Source organism: Gossypium hirsutum, chromosome D02, assembly GCF_007990345.1.
Source record: "Gossypium hirsutum isolate 1008001.06 chromosome D02, Gossypium_hirsutum_v2.1, whole genome shotgun sequence".
NCBI classification, from domain to species: Eukaryota; Viridiplantae; Streptophyta; class Magnoliopsida; order Malvales; family Malvaceae; genus Gossypium; species Gossypium hirsutum.
In genome coordinates, this window is record NC_053438.1 from 72,006,163 (window position 1) to 72,026,955 (window position 20,793).

At 36.7% G+C, this 20,793-nt stretch overlaps 4 protein-coding genes across 5 annotated transcripts in view; 1 reads left to right on the plus strand and 3 right to left on the minus strand.

Moving 5' to 3' along the window:
• Positions 1-825: 825 nt before the first annotated feature.
• Positions 826-7,011, minus strand: LOC107908540 (cation-chloride cotransporter 1). Its single transcript, XM_016835724.2, has 13 exons — positions 6,690-7,011; positions 6,445-6,588; positions 6,148-6,226; positions 5,389-5,480; positions 4,933-5,047; positions 4,637-4,737; positions 4,385-4,446; positions 3,999-4,223; positions 3,622-3,736; positions 3,006-3,200; positions 2,476-2,876; positions 2,165-2,326; positions 826-2,057 (listed from the first exon to the last, which is right to left on the minus strand). The coding sequence occupies exons 1-13, from the start codon at positions 6,842-6,844 to the stop codon at positions 973-975; spliced, it is 2,931 nt and encodes a 976-aa protein (XP_016691213.1). The 5' UTR covers positions 6,845-7,011; the 3' UTR covers positions 826-972.
• LOC121203270 (probable arabinosyltransferase ARAD1) overlaps positions 2,748-20,793 on the minus strand; it is a 54,894-nt gene continuing 36,848 nt past the window's right edge. The window contains exon 4 of the mRNA XM_041089319.1: positions 2,748-2,876. Within this exon, the coding sequence (XP_040945253.1) occupies positions 2,857-2,876 (20 nt within the window). The 3' untranslated portion in view covers positions 2,748-2,856. The remainder of the gene's footprint in view (positions 2,877-20,793) is intronic.
• Positions 8,647-12,227, plus strand: LOC107908542 (protein ALTERED PHOSPHATE STARVATION RESPONSE 1). Of its 2 annotated transcripts, none has more exons than XM_016835728.2 (6): positions 8,647-9,142; positions 9,545-10,405; positions 10,560-10,741; positions 10,915-11,135; positions 11,237-11,564; positions 11,648-12,227. In XM_016835728.2, the coding sequence occupies exons 2-6, from the start codon at positions 9,646-9,648 to the stop codon at positions 12,083-12,085; spliced, it is 1,929 nt and encodes a 642-aa protein (XP_016691217.1). In that variant the 5' UTR covers positions 8,647-9,142; positions 9,545-9,645; the 3' UTR covers positions 12,086-12,227. The 2 variants fall into 2 exon arrangements, with proteins under 2 accessions (XP_016691217.1, XP_040945243.1); XM_041089309.1 differs by having other exon boundaries at positions 8,649-9,227.
• LOC107908539 (DNA damage-binding protein 1a) lies at positions 12,442-20,678 on the minus strand. Its single transcript, XM_016835723.2, has 19 exons — positions 20,374-20,678; positions 20,124-20,172; positions 19,903-19,962; positions 19,721-19,812; positions 18,844-18,895; positions 18,651-18,713; positions 18,500-18,549; positions 18,019-18,094; positions 17,431-17,640; positions 17,213-17,319; positions 16,950-17,058; positions 16,228-16,428; positions 15,920-16,135; positions 15,606-15,716; positions 15,107-15,382; positions 14,575-14,849; positions 13,725-14,073; positions 13,348-13,632; positions 12,442-13,155 (listed from the first exon to the last, which is right to left on the minus strand). Exons 1-19 carry the CDS (start codon positions 20,475-20,477, stop codon positions 12,574-12,576), a joined length of 3,267 nt encoding a protein of 1,088 aa, XP_016691212.1. The 5' UTR covers positions 20,478-20,678; the 3' UTR covers positions 12,442-12,573.

Below are 20,793 nucleotides of genomic sequence, written 5' to 3' on the forward strand. Positions count from 1 at the left end.
AGCTGATTTCACAATTTCAAATCCGGCAACTTCATCCCCATAATTATCGTATAAATTGAATATCTTTAAATACTAAAGAAAAAGATAGGGAAAGAGACACGTAGAGAGGTAGGTTTAATAGAATTATGGGATATATTAATAATTTTTTATTTAAAAAATAATAAATTAATTTTTATATGTTTAATTAAAGGATAAATTGATATTTTTATATTAATTTTTTTATTTTTATTGTTAAAATTTGACGTAATAATTAAGTAGAAGGATGAAATTTTAACAGAATAATTAATTTATCTTTTAATTTAATATAAAAAAAATAAATCATTTATTATTTTAATAGAAGGGCAAAATATAATCCAATTACTTTTATAGTAATTTTACCCACTAAACCAAGTTGTAGTATTTGGAGTATGGAACGTAAACAAACGCCCAAAGTAAGGAATTTAATATAACATTTCCATTTCGTCAACTAATATGAGTGTTGCGGCCTGCCCTAGTCTTCTCCCACTTTTATATTTATTTATCTTAAATTTATAGATATTAGTTAAAGAAAATTGCATGGTCTGTCAGAGTGGGAATGCAGAATTGCAGATAGCCCAAGTTGGCAACTATGTGAAACGGGCTTTGAGCCCCATAGTTGGAATTTCAAAGTGAACCTAACCATAAACTGCAAAAGTGCAAAGGAAACAAGATAAAAAGGCAACAAAATGTCAAAAATAATACACAAACTTGATTCTCGATTGAATTATTATACCATAAGAAATGGAAACTCGGAAATTTTTTTCTTTGTTTTTCTCCTTTATGCAGTAAAGAAGCAACAAATTGTCGTCAATAGGAAATAGAAATAGAATGGATTAAGAGAAGGAATGTTATGTAACACTTTTTTGACTACAAGAAAGAAGGGTAAAAAGCACCTATATGAACAGTAAACACAAATTACACTGATGATATAAATATATATAATCCTGGGGAAAACTAAGTGAATAGAGTTACAACATCTCTGCGATATCCTCTTACCATTAAAAGCCTCTGCACATTTCCTACCAACAAATCCATATACTCCATGTAGCAGTAGGCTGGGTGGTTGATGGGAGGTGGTGGTAAGCTTACAAGTACCACTGCTGCCATTCTAGAATATCTTAATATTGTCGTATTCAGCTTCAGGGTTGTATACAGAAACTTCTCCACTTGTTGCTCATCCACAACTACAGCCTTTCCATCAGCCATCAATGGGGTTCCTTCTCTTTTTGCTGCTTCCTTTAGTTCTTCCAAGTAACTAGCTACCCGTTTCCGAGCATCATTGAATGCTTCTATTGAGTCATCTTGCTGAGATCCACCCTCTACATCCCATGACTTGATCGTTATAACAATCACTTCGGCTTGCAACCGAAGATCGTATAGGAACTTCTTCACGTCAGCTTTGAGGCTCTCTGCATCTGAATCTTCCTCCGCAATGCAGAAGACCTGAATCTTACAGCTCTCAAAGCTCTCTTTCGTAAGAAGAAGTTGTGACAGAAGAAGCATGAGACCACCATCTCTTACAATCCAATACAGATCGATGCTACCGTATTGCCTTTGATACTCATTTGGCCATTCATCGAGGCCTTTGACAATGACAACTGCCTTGTTTGCTACAATACAGTCATTAATTATACCAACAAATCTGGTTGGGATTTCTTTTAAGTTCTCGCGACGCCATATTTCCGGGTACCGCACAACTACGATATTGGGCTTGAGGTTGCCAAGACCCATGGTCTGCACAATTCCACGGAAGCCTTCAGTCATATTGGTTGCTACGACTATTTCTGCAACACCTTCACAGTTCTTGTAGTTAATGTAGGTATCAAGCTGTTTGCAGGCTTCTTTGGCATCTTCAGCACATTCATGATAGTCTCCATCTAGAATGTTTACAAAAATGGACATTCCACGGCCTTTCTTCTTCATACAGTTGGCAAAATCAGCAAGTTTTGGATGGCAAGGTACATTTTCTGGCAGCTTACCCCAAGGCCGGCAGAATATGAGAGGAATGGGATACCAGTTCTTTGGATGAACTTGCTTTGCTGCAAAACAAAACAAAGGGTCCAATACAGGAAAACAAGAGGCATAGTCATGACTATATGAACAAAATAGAAGTGGAACATGCATATACACACAGTTATTACAATACCTCCCAGAGATCTAAGGCTACGAAGGGCTAGTTGAAAGTATGCACTTTTGAAACCGTCCCCCCAGTCCCCAGCTTTTCCTTTAATGCTCACATAATAATATATAAGGCTGGCAAGGGCTAGAGAAACAACAGTGAATAGCCATGAAATCAAGAACATTATCACTGCAATAAACAAAAGCAAACAGAACACCTGTGAGAATTGGCCTCCAATTAAATACAGTGCAAAATTTGCATTCTAATATACAGGAATTTCTCAACTAAATGGGACACAATGTTAAACCCGACAATGCACTATATATAATGAAACATACCTACACAAAGTAATGCTCCAAGTAGAGACAGGAGCCAATGGTGAAATTTCCACCTAGGACGCCAACTAGGTGCATCTAAAAAATCCAAAAGGAAGCAAGACAAGTTCACACCCGAATAACATAGAAGGAAAAACATAGTTACAGTTGGTGTGATAAGATCCAGATTCCCAATAACAACACATCCCATACAGATAACGGTAGTAAAGAGAGTAGCTATGTGAGGCTCACTGGTATCTGCAACTCTGAAGCAATTGAGAACAGGAAGAATATCATCATTGGCTATTGCTGCAAGAAGACGAGGGGCACCAGTCAAGCTTTGAAGAGCTGCACCTAAAGTTGAAAGAATAATTCCAACACGAATGACAACTGGGAAAGGCCAAGCTATGGTAGCAGTAAGTAGCCTGCACCAAAGGTAGTTTAGCATTAGCATAGTATCTCTAAAGCATAAATCCTTGAAAAAAGATTGAACAATGAAAACATAGCAAGCTGAATCAATGAAGAATGTTAACGCGAGACTAGAAAATTTGTACCTGTCAGTCAAAAGCTTTTCTCTGTTGGCAACAGCTCCAAAAAGGAAGACAGAAACTAAATAGAGAAGAGTAGTGACCAGTGTGGCTGACAATGTTCCAACGGGGATTGAACGCTGAGTATCTTTAAGCGAAGCTGATCGATTTGAACCTGCCATGATTCCAGTTACAGCTGGGAAAAAGAGACCGACCAATGCACTGAAGAAGCATATAAACAGAAGGATTTAGAAACTTCAGCAGTGAAAATCATCGTTTTTATCAGCTTTAAGAAAAGTATGTCGATATCACATATCAAAACTTGACAGTTGGAAACAACTTTTTCCTGCTTTTTCTTGGATAGTTAGAAAGGTAGAGGGAGAGGTTAACTTGTTTTGTTCTTTTGGACCAGCAGCATGACCACCAATTATACTTGGGATCTGTTCTCATCTAGACCTCCATTATTAAACAAGTTTTTCAATACAGTTAGGTGACATTGCACTTATTTGTGCTATACTGCTATATCATCTTTAGGATCAACAACAGGTTGGTACAATGAAGATTCTTTGATCATGTACAACTTCACAGCACAAGAAAATTTCACTCTAGTAACTAAAATCCTATGAACCTTGAAGATTCTTACTTGAAGTTCCAGTACACCTTTCCATCACGATCAGGGATCCCATCACTGTTAGTATTCTGATACATTGAATCCCAGTTATCTTTAAAGCTGTCCGCACTCAAGCCCGTAATTCCAGCTGTATCAAAAATCACCAAAATAACATGTTTCACAAATACGTAATGACAAGAAAAACATGAACACTCAACAAGGGGGAAATCAGATTGATTTTGAGCAATGGCTTATGGCTTGCACCAAGCAATATGCGACTATTGTATTCATACTTAAGGAATCACCTCCACAGGTAATTCTCTGAAATGTGAGTGTGTGTGTGTGTGTGTGTGTGAGAGAGAGAGAGAGAGAGAGAGAGAGGGCAAAAAGATTATGAAGAAGAAACTCACTATCAGGATCATCCTTCTTTGCCATAAAAATCCCGATGACTATGCAAAGTACTGACAACAAAACAGGTATAAGGAAGACAGGGGCAACCCGATTAATCATTTTCACCCCACCAAACACAATAATGCATAGGATGACAGTCACAACAAGCCCATAAATTTGCAAGTCATGTGTACTTATAGTCTGTATTGGTTTCGATACGGAGCCATTCACCTTTGTACTGGTTTCTGCAGTGCAAGCAGGAGGATATTAAAAATGAATTGGAACAAGATTCTTTTTAGCATAGCCTCGCAATCTTTAAAAGTAATCAATAAATTAGAAAAAGGGAAAAAAATATTATAAAGATAAAAAAAAAAGTCATTTTCAGTCGATAGCAATCAATCATTACCAGTAAAAAACCCAGCAGAAGGGAGAGCTTTCAGAAATGTTTCTACAGCTCCCAACACATAACTACAACCACAACCAAAAGAACATATAAGATACAAGTACTAGCATGAGTAGAAAATGTTGTTAAATACTTGAAAATTTATGCTATCAAGAAAGCAGAATTCATGCTGAGCAATTCCATTACATTATGTCCTTGAGCTATGCACAGAATAGTATTACAAAAATAGAAAAAAGGACTGGAAGATACACTTACAGAGCTGCTGCAACCGCATTGCCAAGGAAGAAACATAATCCAATGCTAACTCCAACCTCAGGACCAAGTGCTCGACCAATGAGATAATATGGACCACCACCCTAGCAGTAATTGATGAGAAAGCCGCTAAATACCGCGACATAGTTATATAAGGAAAGAATCTCAATCAAGGTAGCAACACGAATTCTACTCAAAATTTAACCATTCCCTTAAGGCATCAAAATGACTATGATATCAGAGTCACATGTCAACTGAAAACTGATCGTGAAGGATATATAATTATAACTAATGTGTACCTTCATGGCACCATTAGTAGCAATAGCACTCAATGATAATCCTGTCAAGAAAGTACACAGACCACAAAGCGATACCAACAGCAGTGAATCCGCAATGCCTCCCATGCCAATTATCCTGCATTTCTCATAAATGAACCTTAGCAACTGAAATTACAAAAATTTACTTATTTTAATGCACATATTACTATTCAATGATGCAAGTCATAATTGACTCCTTTTTTCTTGACTGAAAGCACAATCCAATCCTTCTAAAATAGAAGGCCCAGATACAAGCCTGTAATACAAATATCAAATATAGCACAACAAAGTCTTGTAAAATTCAAATTATCAAGAAGAAGCTCAGCTTCCAATTCAAAAACAGAGCACGGATTCGTTTAGATTTTCATGCACATACATACTGAGATGAAAATGGAGCTGTGTAAGTCAAAATATTAACATCAGAGAAAAGGAACTTACCAAGAAAAGCGGATATAGTAGATAATCCCCAAAATACTTTGTAAGCATGGGACAAATACCCCCATCATTGTACCCATTTTGACACTAGAGGACTGCATGATGTATGCACAGAACATGGAACAGCATGAGAAGGCAGTAAAGTAAAGACTGCTATGTTTCATTAAGAAAAAGAAGGAGAAGTGAAAGAACAATATGATCAATAGCATTTCAAAGAAAAACTGTTGCATACTTGCACATTAATAAATTTCTCAATGCTTGTCAATATTTCAACTTATTTGGACATACTTGACAGGCAGGACTAATTCAAGGAAATTACCACTTCCTTTGTTCAACATCCACATAGATTAATTTCCCAATACCCCGTCAACAGAATTTCAAACATTTCGGCAAGAAACGTTTTAGGCGCAAGTGTACCATTCATTCAATTGTATTCCAAAGAAAGATTATGAAGTGAACTTCTAAACAGTATCTGAATCTGAGCCTCCTAGCCATGCTCTTTAAGGCATCTCAAAAGTGGAACAACCTAAAAATCCTACCAACCTTTCAAGGTTATTCCCAAGGTAGAGTTATTCCCAACGAGATTGTTCCCGATTGAAGCTGTTCCCAAAAGTGTTCATGCAAAGAATATTATTCATTGAAACAACTATTGGTAGAACAATTAGTAAGAAAAAAACAAACATCTACAATGATAAAAGATTGCCAAATAATGCAAGCTGGTACTAGTGTAACTAATCATGCTAATGTAAAAACACAGCTTACCGTTGGATCCCCACCGGTGATGGAAACAACTTCATTATCTCTGGGGCTAGAAGGTGCAAGAACTTGCTCTTGTGTCATACTGAAAAACAAGTCAAAAGCAGGTAATAATCACAAATTTAAAAAGAAAATAGAAAACAAAACGTGAGGTAAAATTGTCCAGGCACCACAAATTATTCAGTTGTACTCTTAGAGACATTAAATAATCAATTTACTAACATCCATCCCCTAAGTTGTAATCATTGAAGTTAAAAAAGAAGAAGAGCAAGAGTAAGCATTAATGAAAACAAGACCACGTACCTTTTGAGACCAAGAATATTGACAAGAGAATCAAAACCGAACAATTCCAACTTATGTTCCCTGTGAGGACCATTGTCTCCACCAGCAACATCAGGAGCCTTTCCATCGGAATCCATGCTCCCTTGCGTTCGAGCTCTTACTTTCCTGACAATGTATTATACGCATTTACACAATCATCGAATATGATAACCGAAAAAAAAAACAACCGCATGAAAAGGAGAAGGAGAGCGGCGGCCGGGAATTACCTGATAGAAGATTGGGAAGCGGTGGCAGAAGATCCAGGATCCATGGAGGCCATCTCGAGAACGGCGCGATCCTGTGCCCCGACGGGGCTGTATTTACGATTGCCTTGTGCATGATAGCCATCGTCTTCGCCTCCTTCTAAATCATCGGTGTTCATTTTGGAATAAATTTTGTTACCAACTAAAATATCGATCTTATTCTCTTGTATTCAGATCCAAAAACGAAACGAAATAAAATGAAATGCCAAATTAGCAAATGACGGAGAGAAGAGGGAAGGAAAGCGAGGGAAAAGAAATGGAGGCAGAGGGCAATGCATGCAGCCACAGATCATGAAATTGGATTTTATTTATTTATTTAATAATAACACTATGAATAAATAAATACATAAATAAATGGGAACGGAGACATTTCATAGGTTTTTTTTTTCTTGCTGAAAATAAATAACAAAATATACGTTTACAAATTACAAATTTTCATGTTATAAAGCAAAGTTTATAAAAGAAGATAAATAAATCTATTATTAAGTCACGTACAATATTCACGTAAACTAGCTCGCCCGTCAAACACTTATCCATCCCGTCCACTGAGGCCGCTGGCTTTGCATGGCACTTTTATTCGTAAAAAAAAGCTGCCAAAGAAATTTGAATTAATTTTTATAATATAGTTTTCATAAAGAGGATTATTAATATCATTTGCGAAAAAAAAGGTTATAACTGATGTTAATCTAAGTTAAACCGTTATTTTCCTTTTACGATTAGAATTAGAGGGAAAAAGAAAAGGATAATGTGCATGAATTTCCTATATCTTCAATCTTATTCATGTGTTGCAATTTGAGAAAGCAATTTCCTATAATCGTTGATGAATTTTTATTGTATCTTATTGCATGTGAAGAGAACAAAGGAGACAGCAGAGTCAATGTTGGGCTTTGGCCCAAATTTATGTCTAAAACAATGACAGAAATAAGCCCAACAGCCAAATCAAAATTATAATCTCAAACTCTTTAATAATTTGGAGGTAGTCTTTATATTAGAAATTATATTGTATTTTATTTTTTATTAAAAATTGAGTAAATTAGTCTATTTTTTTCGCTCAAAAAGCATATTAGTCTTTTTATAAAAATTTTATTAATTTATACTATTAAAACTTGACGTGATTGACAGAATAATTTATCTATTTTTTAACTAATAACCTCTATAGTAATTTTACCTCATTTGACTGAAATTTGTCCAATTATATATACTTGGTGCTGTTTTTATATTAAACCAAGTTTGAAATAAATTCAGAGTTATAAGTAAAACTCTTTGGCACAAAATTCAAAGTGGAGATATTACAGCATTCTTATTCTCCAAATGGAATGTTGAGTGCACATAGCAACGAACAGTTGATAATATATTATACTTTGCATTCTCACGGAATTGAAAAGTTGTTCGTGCATGTGCTTGTGAAACATAAAAGAAGAATGTGTATATATGGGTATAGAATGAGAGGAAAAAGGGGTTCAAAAGTGGGGGAGAACATGAGAAAAAGCCAACTGCCTAAAGGGATTTATGAATCTCTCACAAGACAGATCACTATCATTAGTATTTAGTGTCCAAAAGAAAAGGTCTTTTTTTTTACAAAAGATAAGCTTTGCTTCTTTTTCTTTAAAATTGCTTAAAAGCTTACCTTTACTTCAGTTTAGTTTAGTTTAGAAATTAGATCCGTTTAAGATAAGATATTAACTATTTTACTTAACAAATCAGATGTTGGCAGATACTTAAGGAGGAAGTATTAGTAGTAGAAGAAGAAGAAGAAGAAAAGTAAGGAGAAGGGTACAATAAATATTAAATAGTCATCAGATTGGACTGAACTGTAAATATAATGTAGAGCAGTCAGCTAGTGAGGTGGACCTTTTTATTTGTTTTTGACTTTTTTGAAAAAAGTTATAAATAGTCATCATATTATTCATAGGCAAGCACTCATGGCTAGCGTGGAAAGGGCTTTGTGTTCTACATAAAGCAGTAGCATACCAGACAGGAAGATAAAAAAAGAAAGAAAATTAAAAGCTATATATATATATGAATGCGTCACCTCCCTCATGGCCTTTATCTTCATTTCTCTTTGAAAGATAGTTGCTTTAAGTGTTATTATCATAATCTTCAAGCTTTTCTTTTTTTTTCCTTTTTTTTTCTCTCATTTCACTTTTGTTTTTAGTTTTGACGTTGGCAAACCCAGACCCAAAAAGATCAGTGTTTCAGTAGTACTAATATATTGGTTCCTTTTGCTCTCTTTTTTTTTTTTTAGTTTTCCAACACAAAAGATAATTAAAAAAAATACTTTGTTTTTTTCTCCTATTTTTGCTTCCTTTTAAATATTATTCCACCCCCTTTTTCTTTGGTCGTAAATTATTTTTCCTTATTGTTTTATTGCAGCTTTAGCTTGAGCTATTATGCCTGTTGAAGCTGGCTACCTTCTGGTATGGTGTTATTTTTTTCGAAGTTTTGATCTTTGGTCATAAAGATAAGCATTTTGGTTGAGAATGGTAGATGGATGATATGATGGTATACAAAGAAACCAGTTCATTATTCTTGTTTGCTAGTGTTTTTTTCTTGCCCCTTCTATGGGGGCCTTTGAAAAGTCCTTAATGAGTATTATTTTAGCCTAGGGAACTAAATCGTTTGATTGAAACCACTCCTCATTGAGTATTTCTTCTGCTGCTCTTTTTTGTTCAATTTGTGATTCTAGAGTTATATTTGTGGTCATTGAGAAATGCAATTTTGGGTTGTAAAGAGCTTTTTCTATTGTTGTTTTAGATTAATAGAACTAGAAATTTTCTGGGAACTTACCTTCTTTTTTTTTTCTTATTTCAACATTGTAGGCAGCATTTATGGTAGAGTGAGTTTTGGGTTTGTTGTGGTGTATTCGAAGTTTAGGTTAAATTAGAGAAAGGGCAAATAGATTGTGATTCTTGATTGAAAAATGGGCTGTGTTGCTTCAAGGATTGATAAGGAAGGAAGGGTACAGGCTTGTAAGGATAGAAAGAAGCTTATGAAGCAATTGGTGGGATATAGAGGAGAATTTGCTGATGCACAGTTGGCATATTTGAGGGCATTGAAGAACACTGGTGTAACTCTTAAGCAGTTTACTGAGTCAGACACATTGGAACTTGAAAATACCTCATATGCTCTTAGGTTGCCTCCATCTCCTCCTTCCCCCTTGCCTCCTTCTCCTCCACCACCACCTTCTTTTAGCCCTGAGTCAAGGAAAGCCGGTGGTGACAATGGTAAAGGAGAAGTTGGCCAAGAAGATAGCATGGAGATTAACCAGGATGATTGTTCTACCCTGCCGGTTCGTAGTACAAGCTCGTCATGGAACTATTGGGGTCTTTTTGAGTCTACTTCACCTCCCCGTCATCCAAAACAGTCTGAAATCGTAGAATCAGTTGAGGATGAAGGTCAGGGAGAGGAGATTGGTGAAAATACTAAAATAAGTACTCTCCCTGAGAAGTCTCAGCCTGGGGAAATTATTGATGATAACTCATCATCGACGAGCTTGAATGATAAAGATTCTAGCGATGTGACCATGGTGGTATGGAAGAAAAATAAGAGCTTGGAGGAAATCGTAAAGGAGTTAGATGATTACTTTTTGGAAGCATCAGCTGGTGGGAAAGCAATAGCTGTTTTTACAGACAAAAATATAGGGGACAATTCTCATCCATCGAAACTCAAAGAAAACAAAAGTAAGCAACCTTTTCACAATTTATTACTAGATGATGCAATTGCAAGCACATTAGTTCAGGCCTGACAGTAAATTTCATTGAATTGTTTGATCTTATACTTGAGCATCAAATATTCTGCATTGTGCCTGATACTCCAAACATGTCCGTACTACAGGGAAGAGTAGCAATTCTGCAAAGGTTTTTAGTGCATTGTCGTGGAGTTGGTCTTCTAAGTCTCTCCAGTTTGCAAGAGATGCTGTTCAATGTGGATCTAACAAACCGTGCAAGCCTGGAGCTCATTGCAGTACTCTTGATAAGCTATATGCTGCAGAGCAGAAGCTTTATAAGGAAGTGAAGGTAAGAGTGATACTTAGCCTGGTTGTTCCATTATGTATTTATTGCGTATGCATTTTTTATGGTAGCATCAGAATTTTGTCAATGCCTACACCGGTTGTGTGTGTGTGTCAGTTTATATTTCCATTTCTGGTTCTGTAGAAGTCCATTTGTTCTCATGGATAAAACTTTTGTAGGAGGAAGAAACCACCAAATTGGAGCGTGAAAGGAAATTGATGTTGCTTCAAAAGCAAGACGAAAACCATGACTGGAGCAAGACAGAGAAGATCCAATCAAGCGTTGAGAATCTGGATAATGTCCTAAGACACCTGCAAAATTCAATAAGCACGTCCTGTTCGTCTATATTGGAGATCATCGATGAGGAACTTTACCCCCAGCTGGAGACATTAATATCCGGGTAAATTTTGGTCACTTTGCTACATTATCAACATGGGAGGATTGAATCATGGGTTATATAGGATAGAATTTACTCAAATTGTCTAATCTTCTTTATTACAGGCTGATGGAGATGTGGAAAATGATGTACAAATGTCATCGAGTTCAGAACCTTATTTCACAGCAGTTGAATCATGTGACTGATATAAGCATTGACCTGACCACCGACTCTCATCGTCAAGCTACAGATCAGCTTGAAACTGAGGTTTCTTTCTGGTATGACAGCTTCTGTAAGCTCATGAAATCTCAGCAAGAGTATGTCAGAACACTCTGCAAATGGATCCAACTTACTGATTGCCTTGTGGATGACAACCACCAGAGTCGTCATGCATCTGCAGTTCGTAAGCTCTGCGGAGAATGGCAGTGCGGTTTTGAAAAATTACCTGATAAAGTAATCTATATAACTATTAGGGATAGCACATGCAGTCTTCTATGCTACTATTTGGATGTCTATCTAATCCACTGTGGTTGCAGGCAGCTTCAGAGGCAATTCAGAGTTTTTTGTTAGCCATCCGAGCGATAATCCAACATCAGGCAGCAGAACACAGCCAGCAAAGGAAATCTGATAAGCTTCAGGAAAGGTTGCAGAAGGAGTTGACGTCACTGAGTGAGTTAAAGAAAAAGGTTGAGGGAAGTGTAGCGGCCGATCTGAGCCCCAAGCATCCTTTATTGTTGAAGTGCGCCAAAATCGAAGCCTTGAAGAAGCGAGTTGATATGGAGATGGGCAAACATCTCAACTTAGTCCAAGTAAACAAGACCATGACTTTAAACAATCTAAAAACTAGCCTGCCTTGTGCATTTCAGGCTTTAATGAAGTTCTCGAAAGCTTCTGTTCAGGTCTTTGAGGCCATCCATGGCCATGCTCAGCCAGAAATCCCTTGTAATGAAGCATCGGAGACCTCAGCAAACTAAATTTGACTGAACTGTGAAATTTGTATGAAATGGCTCTTTATTTTGCCGGAAACCGTCAAATACTTGATATCTAAGCTGTAAAGGAAACAAAGATTACAAGGTTTTTCTTTGCATATATATAGATGCACATTTAATTGGCACATTTAATTGGTGAAGTTTTAGTGGATGTGCTTAGATTTGTATATAAATTTCAGCATGAAACGTCACCGATAGCACTGCAACTATGACCTGAAAAAAGTGAAGGAAAACTCCCATGTTATTATAAACACCTTGATTTCTAACAAGTCAATCCTACCACCCATCGCAAACCAAAACCTCATTTGTAAATGCTACTATATATAATACGAAATGTTATATAAACACCAAGACAAAACGAGAGAATAAAATTATAATCCGTAGAGTCCACGACAATACCGACCGTCCAAACAAAGAATAACAAAATGTTAAATATAGCAGCAAAAGTAAACATAAAAAAACGCATCTTCGACTCAATGCAACCTCGTCAGTTCCTCCACTCTCTTGGACAGCTCCTCCACAGAAACTCCCATTCCTTTAGAAACTTCCTCCATTTTTCCACGGCTCAGATCAAGGAATGATTCAATCAAGTCTCCATCCAAAAAGTTTTTGGCTTCTGCAGTTCTCTTCTCGTTGTTGAATGACCTCCATTGTTCATGGCTCAACCCTCCCACGCCCTTTATCACCTTCCTTAAGTTCGATTGCAGCTTCTCCAGAAACACATACTGATCATGCGGAAGAGAAGCAATCACGCCAATTGCACCATTGACGGTGCCAAAAATAACGGTTTGAATCTGGCCCACTTCTGAATCTGGCAACCGCATCACAAGGGAACCATGACGGAACCTATTCACAAATTCCCCAAGGTGATACTCACCAATCACCTCAAGACGGCCCCGTTCCTCATCAGTGGCACCTTCACTGTTCTTCCGAACAGTGAACAGATTGAAGTTGTTTTCAGCACCTAAATAAGTATCATCATCAAGAATTTCAACTGCTGACATCCAGTTTGCATTGTAGTCACGGGCTCGTTCCTCTATCGCACCTTCCTCATGCTGCAATAAAAAGAGAGAACCTTGAACCAATCAGCAAGAAGAGAAGTAGCTACATAGAAAACAAGCGCAGTTTGGAAACAAAATCACTGGCTATGAAACCAAGATATGCCTGCAAACAACAATAACATGTATGATAGGATTTAATTATGCAAGTGAAGCTTAACTTCGTGTTTCAGAATCCAGATAACTTACCTTGTAGATTAACAATGAAATTGATTTCATCAAATCACCAACAACAATAAAATCCCCACGAGTTTTCACGTAGAGAGCAAGGATGTGGCCATGATGTCCGCATTCAGTTTGTATTTCACGGGAGCCATCCTCTCGAAGCATCCACTTATATAGTTGAATTTTTTGATTAATAGCAGCCAGGAGTTTGCCATTGAAAGCATTTAAAGAGTAAACTGCTCCCTTAGTTTCCTTTTCAGCAATAAGCTGTAACTTCCCGTCTTCAACAATAAAAACCAGTATACGGCCCTGGGAAGAAAGCAAAAATTGGAATTTAGAAAGTTCTTATATGAAGGCTTTCAATTGATTAAAAAATATATATATATAGAAAGAAATGGCACCTTAGTTGGCTCATTTTCTTCTGGCAAAACATATGCAGTCCCAACACAGTAATATACATTAGTGTCATCTGAGAATGAACAGCTAAGAATGGAGCAACCATACTCAAAAGTATCAAGAGGGTAAGTCGAGATACATTCCAAGGTTTGATCATCTAACAGGCGAATAAAATGCATTTCAGATTCGTCAGCACTAGACTGGTTTTTCAAACAACATATTGCAAAGGTCCGAGACTGTTCTTGATGGCAGATGCGACGCGCATGCTCCCCAAGTGGGATAGTGCGGATATGAAGCTTCTGAATATCATCAATCGTGCCTATAGTAAGTTCACCTTCTTTTGCAATTGCGAGGCTGGTGAAAAGAAACAGTAATGAGAACTCTTAACCCAAGTATATATTTAAGTTAGAAAGCGAAAACCAAATAGGCACTTCTATAACAAAACAATGGAATCTAATGCAAGGAGGTTCACTTAGACAGGAATTAATATTAATATGTCAATGAATTGCAGTCAGAAAATAATGCATATGAATATATGATCTATAAATAAGGTCCCGCACATGATCAGAGATAAATTTACCTCATTACTGGAAGTGATTGAGAAAATCAAGCAATGTCATTTTACCCACTTCTCAGCATCAAAATTTCAGATTAATGGAATATTTTAGCCTGTTAGCCTTTTTAATATGCACTGAAGCAAAACAAAATTTTGCATGCAAGTTTGGACCTTGAGAATTACAGGTTAAATGACTTGTCTAGGAATAAACAGCTTTATATAAACCAATACGAGGAGTGAGAAATATTTTCCTTTCAAGTTAGAAAACAGTTCTCAGTAAAGGAATAGGGGGAGCAAACCTGTCTGGAAAAGCAGCAGAGTTAAAAGGGCACATATGACCGACTTCCTTCAAATTGACATTGCTGTAGAGTAATTTCTTGCTACTACTATAAATGACAGTTGGCCTATCCGAAGAGGCAAATACATGGGTGGTATTCTTGGAGGAGAAAGTACGAAGCGTTATGGGTTGAGTCCCAAGAGAAACCTTTTTTCTATCTGTTAATTCACCATTACTCATGTTCACTTGAAAATTCAAGAGATGACCGTCACCAAGGGCGCATAACAAGTAAGAGGTCTGCAAAAGGGACAAACAAACAAAACTTCAGGCATAGGTATGGGAAAACAGTAACAAAAGAAAGCTAAATGCCAAACAGCATGGCTATACAAGCTCAAAAGTCTTAATTGCAGTGCTCTCAGGGATCAGTTTGAGATAATGTATTCCTTGCAGCTAGGCAAATATCATAAAACTTGGCAATATCACACATCAAAAGAGAAGCAAAATATGTCAGCATGATAAGATTCAAGCAGAAGAAGTAGGAAATAAACTCATACCCCTTCAAAAGAGCAAAGAAGAACAGATCTAGGAATAATCTCTCCTCCCAATTGCTCCTTTGTGATGAGATTCAGTTCAGGGAGTGAAAATATCCTCACACTTATATCTGTCCACATTCCAACAGCAGCCAGATGACTGTAGTTAGAGTTCTCACCAATGGGATTAATGTCAAGACATGAGATTTCATACTCCAACTGAGCATGTTTGACTTCTGTTAATGTGCCATCACCAATTTCCAAATAAACCAAATGGCCCCCTCCTGTTGCTAGTAAAACCTGTAATACAAACAATTCAAAGACTTACACAAGAAGTAGCTTTTACAAGAGGTTTTTGTTAAGGGTATCAAGGCAAGAGAAGATCTACATCAAGCCTAATACTTCCATTGCAAAAACCAGCTCAATAAAGGACAATAATTTATCATTACAAAATCATTTCCACACCTACATACTAACTAGAAAGCCAGTCACAAAATTTTATAAAGAGATTGGAAAAAGGTACCTGGGTAGCATTGGCAGTGGCAACATTGACCGAATACCCAGATGGAGCATGCCATTCATTGCGTAGCTCTCTAGATGTTGAACTCACAAGCCTTACAGAGCTAGACGTAACCTGCCACGGTACACATCAGCTGAAATGAAGTCCATATAATATGCATTTGTCAAAAACATGCTGCCTGCTCGTCCTATAGATCAACTGGACAAATTATATAACCCAGTGATCATCCCATAAAACACTATTTAAAGAACAGGTAAAACTAAAATAAAAGGGTAGATTATATAGATGCTAATATAGAACTCAAAAAGAACTCTCACCTGTACAAGCTGATTGTAAACAGCATCATGGCAGAACAAAGTCTGCACTTGAGAATTAAATCCCTCAATCTCTGTTTCTTCCAACTCATCCTCAAGATTCATTGCCAAAATGCGTGTCTCGCTGATAAAACTAACAACCAGAAAGGTGTCAAATGGATCATCCGTTGAGGATCTCAATGACCACATTCCTTTGATACCTTGAAGTTCTACTGATGCCTAACATATGCATAAATATAACATGTGACTAATGTGGATATAAAATGGTAAAGTTGATTAACTGTGAAGAAATTTCATAACACAAGAGAGACCTGTTCATTAATTCCTATTCCATTCCGAACTACACGAAGAGAACCATCTTTGTAAGCTCCAGAGCAAGTAACGACTTGACCCTGCCCTTGTCTCTCAAGGTCGACCACACAAAAGTCAACAATAGGCCCCAGATTGACAAACCTTTCCAAAACTTCCACATAAGAACCTTTTGCGTCAGGTTGTAGATTTAACTTTATCAGCTGCATTGGTACGATAACAGAATGAAGACACATTATGACATAGTATTATAATGAAATCAAGCTAAAAAGTATGAGTCAAGCAGCCTTGTCACTAAATATTTAAATACAAGTAAACTTCACTTACATCTGAATCATACCAAGCAGGTGCAGCATAAAAGTAGCCAACATTGCAGAAAAATCCTTAGGGCCATAGGAAGTGTTCCTTGATTGAAAGGAAACACTACTGGCAGGGGTGAGAGAAAATAGAAGAGTATATTTAAAAGAGAGTGAAGGATTTTCTCTCTCTATTTTGTTCAGGAGTTTTCTTAAGGGAGGAGCAGAGGACATGTAGTTAAACATGAGTCATAACCCCATAAATACCTCAAGTTTGTAATTTCCTCAAATATTTGAAATTTTAGAGTAGAGTCTCCTCGAAATGATCAACTTGTTATCCTTTCCCTCAAAAATTATTTTAGTAATATTTCACAATAAGATTACAGTTAAATAGCAAATAGTGAATAAATTAGATTGGTCTGCCATACCTGTGAATCACCATAACTTGAACCAATGAAGACAACTGCATTATCAAGATAAGATATTGTAGATGCAATAGATGTTTCTCCCAAGAGTTCGATCTTGAGTCCAGTGACCCTGCAAGATGCACATGAATAACATAATCTTCGGAGGGTCCCACTAATGCACACTGCCAAGAACCCAAACCTAGCTTTGATATAGCTTTTTAATAAAAAAAATCCCTGATGTTCAACAGTAGGCCTTTGAAAAAGAACAATGGAAGTTCACTCACTTCTCTTTCTCATGGGTTATGACAAGCAGGTGAAGAAGGCCAGCGTGATCGCCAAGCAAATACCTCGATCCATCAGCATCGACTCTTCCATAGGCTTTTGTAATTGACTAGAAGTACACGTGAATATCAGGAAGAAAGTGTCAAATCTACAAGTCCAAACCGCCGAAGATCCTTAGAGAATTCGTAAAAGTTTAACAGTAACTTGATAAGTGACTTACAGGTCTGATTGGAATTGCTTTGAATGCATTGGCACTGCAATAGACAATTGTTTCTTCCCCAACAATAAGGACACCACAGAGAGGTGGGGGTACAGGTATAAGCAAATCGGCTCCGTTGTCAAGATTGTTTTGGGACCATGGTCCCTCAACAAAGTCCTTCTCCTTTAAAGCCACCTCATATGTTTTAACATGGCGCGCATCTTTATTATCCTGTGGGTAAGAACACACACAAAAAAAGGCAACAAACACCCATATTAGTGTATGTGTTGTTGACACTAAAATACATTACATGAACTAAATGTAAGATAACCATTACCAACAAATACAGCTAGATAAAATGACACTATCCTACTGACTAGAGCTTTCACATGACAGAAACCAAACCAAATTTTCCTATATGTAAAGTTCAAGCAGCTTTTATGGCTATCTCCTTTTAGGATTTGAGGTTAGGTTAGATTACTCCCATGTATAAGCTCATGGCAACACTGATAAAGTTTAATGTTTTAGCCTAAACCTACAAAATACAATCAAGAGATAGAAATACCACAAGTACAGAATAAACGTATGCATTAGAAAGAAAATTGAGACCTGGTATAGAACTACAATTGTAGGCTTCGAGCAACCATAGAGAAACTTGATATCCAATACTTGAAGTTCCTCAAGCCTGAAAAAAACTAGCCACTATAAGAATGTAATAACAAGGATGCATTAAAGCAATATCTGATGCTCATTTAATTAAACATGACCTTGTTTTGATTAGTTAAAATATTTATTGACATCGTCGAAAGGGGAGATACAAAAAAAAAAAATCAGATCTATACTAAAACATAGGCCGCAACCAAACCTAATTTGAACTACTTTGATAACTAATCTCTGAGAAAGAGTTCATAGCAACAAATATGAAGCAGTACATAGGAAAATGAAATTTCAAGTGGTAACAGAGACATGGTTCAATCAGCATCTGTTATTCACTCTTGGTTAGGATCATAACCAATGTCACTCAAAAAGAACAATCTAATGATCAGAATGGCAGGAGGAAAGAAAAAGAAAAGAATATGGAGAAGAATACCTTATATTAAATGCTTCTTTAAGTTGCCCTTTGTTATCAAAAGGAATAACCTAAGGGAACAACAAAACACGATGTAAAACCATTTCCAAGAATGAGAACAGTACACAGCAAAATATATATGTTTGGAGTTTGCTGCATCAAGTGTGCATACCTTAAACAACCCATCATATAGATGAAGCCCAATTAACCTACAATCAGGATCAATTATGCCAATCTGCATAAAATTGAAAGAAAGAAAAGGAATCAATGACTTTTTTCCCAATGTAAAACAAGTTAAACAACTTCGCATTGTTGAAAAAAGCTTTTACCCACAGAAGAAATCGGTTCAAATGCACAACAATTACCTGTCCATTGTCTGTGGGTCGACCAATACGATCTGAAACATCCCCCATAGCCCTGCAGGCAAGAGCATATGGTCTTAGCTCCAAGAATTTTGCTCAGATAAAATCAGAAACACACCCCATAAATTTTTATAGCCATCATCATGGCCCAAATTGAATCAACAAAAGAACACTTAGACGACACTGTGAACAAAGGAACAAGCACAAAATACAACCCATGCAACAAAAGTATAGGAAACTGTTCTACTCCAACCTGTGGTTCTCATTTTAAACAGAGATATTAGTTTAACAAGAATCATATAGGAGGATGGGATAAAGCTTCCCACTGCTTCAAACCTACGTTACTCAGACTCAGGTGTGCGTGTCGAACAGGTATGTACCCAAAACAGGTATGGTTAGTTTTTTCTAAGCATTTCCATGTATTTGAAGGATCCCTGAAAGTCATATCCCATATCCATGTGTCGGACACGAGTACTTCATGAAAAATGGAAAGACCGAGCAACGTAGCTTCAAACATAATGCAAAGGAGACCTCTCTAACTTCATCAAACAGATGTGATGCAGTTTGCAAATGCCAGCAACAAGTAAAATTGTGCCGAAACTCAGGGGGAGTAGCTTGTGAAAATCTTACAAAAGATAATAACATCTAAGAAGAGGCAGATAATACTATATAAAAATTTAAAACTCATCAAACTAATAGAAAACAGTAATTAAAAGAAAATCTCAAGGAGGAGAATAGCCTCTAGCAATAAACAGATATTACAGGAGAAAACATCATAAGTGATAACACAAACAAAGTATGCAAGAGTCAAGCCTAACAAGCTGAAGCATGAGCTGCATATGAAAATAGTAAGTAAACAAAGATATATTTTCATTTATACCTTGTAATAAGCTCGGATGTCTCGCAATCCCATTGAAGGACACAAAATTTGTATCTTTCTGTTGCAATAAACAGAAAATCCTGTGCTTCACCCTGAACCAAAAATGCATAACATATATTAAATCGCAGGTAATCAAGTCGCTGTGAAAAAATGTTAATAGTAATAAACATATTTTTACTCACATGTGGACGGAAAAGTTCAAGAGTCGCAATTCTCCCATATATTGGCACGTCTAACATAGGCTGTTACGAATGAAATTAATCAATTTCTTTAAACAGAAAATTAAAATAAATAAAAACAATTTCTAAACTTAAAAGAGGAAAAAAATAGAAAAAGCTTAATCATATTCATATTATATTTCATATTTCAACCACCAAAAAAAAACAGAAATTAAGATAGAGACCTGTAATCCTTGAGCAGTAAGCAAATGAATTTCAATACGAGTACATTTCCTGCAATTAGAAAGTAATCAGAGTTAAAAAAGATTAAACCCCTCATCATTAATCAATCAATAAAACAAGAAAAAGAATTTGTTCCACACTATTAAAGACCTAGCTCTTATATTGTCGTAAAACAAGAAGTCGAAAGAACAAAATCTGAAGTTCAAAATTAGGGTAAGGAAACAGAAATTTAAGTAAAAAAAAAGGACGTACGCAACGATGAGATTGAGCTCCTGAGGGCTGGTGAAGTTGCCGACGCAGGAGTGGGTGACGTTGGTAGGTTTGTGTGCGGTTACGACGTAGTTCCACGTACTCATTTTTTTACCTTCAGATCTCTGCCTTTAGGCGAAGCCCTAAGAAGTGTAAGAGTATAGCAGCAGTTTTTTTTTTTTTTTTTGTGTGTGTGTGGGGGGTTCTTTCTTTTATTTCCCTAATAGAGATTTTGCGGAGCGAAGCTTAAGCTTAGCGATTCTTCTTTCAGGGTCTGGTGCGGAGGGCTCGCTGCTTCTGGTGTTAATGTTGGAGCTTAAAGGTTTAGGGGCTCCATGTAAAGGATAGTTAGTAGGGCCACTTTTGACGTCAAAGCCCCAAGGCCCATAACAGAATTTAAACAAAAACATTTGGTATTAAAAG

What these genes read in the sequence shown, in the direction of transcription:
- LOC107908540 (XM_016835724.2), bottom strand. Translation starts at nt 6,844, where the DNA reads ATGAACACCGATGATTTAGAAGGAGGCGAAGACGATGGCTATCATGCA. An exon ending in TACTATATCCGCTTTTCTTG is followed by an intron (nt 5,048 to 5,388) that starts GTAAGTTCCTTT and finishes TGAGAAATGCAG; the next exon opens with GATAATTGGCATGGGAGGCA. An exon ending in TTCTGCTGGGTTTTTTACTG is followed by an intron (nt 4,224 to 4,384) that starts GTAATGATTGAT and finishes CTTGCACTGCAG; the next exon opens with AAACCAGTACAAAGGTGAAT.
- LOC107908542 (XM_016835728.2), top strand. Translation starts at nt 9,646, where the DNA reads ATGGGCTGTGTTGCTTCAAGGATTGATAAGGAAGGAAGGGTACAGGCT. An exon ending in GAAACTCAAAGAAAACAAAA is followed by an intron (nt 10,406 to 10,559) that starts GTAAGCAACCTT and finishes TCCGTACTACAG; the next exon opens with GGAAGAGTAGCAATTCTGCA. An exon ending in TTGAAAAATTACCTGATAAA is followed by an intron (nt 11,565 to 11,647) that starts GTAATCTATATA and finishes CTGTGGTTGCAG; the next exon opens with GCAGCTTCAGAGGCAATTCA.
- LOC107908539 (XM_016835723.2), bottom strand. Translation starts at nt 20,477, where the DNA reads ATGAGTACGTGGAACTACGTCGTAACCGCACACAAACCTACCAACGTC. An exon ending in AAAGAAGCATTTAATATAAG is followed by an intron (nt 18,095 to 18,499) that starts GTATTCTTCTCC and finishes AGTTTTTTTCAG; the next exon opens with GCTTGAGGAACTTCAAGTAT. An exon ending in TTTACAATCAGCTTGTACAG is followed by an intron (nt 15,717 to 15,919) that starts GTGAGAGTTCTT and finishes GTACCGTGGCAG; the next exon opens with GTTACGTCTAGCTCTGTAAG.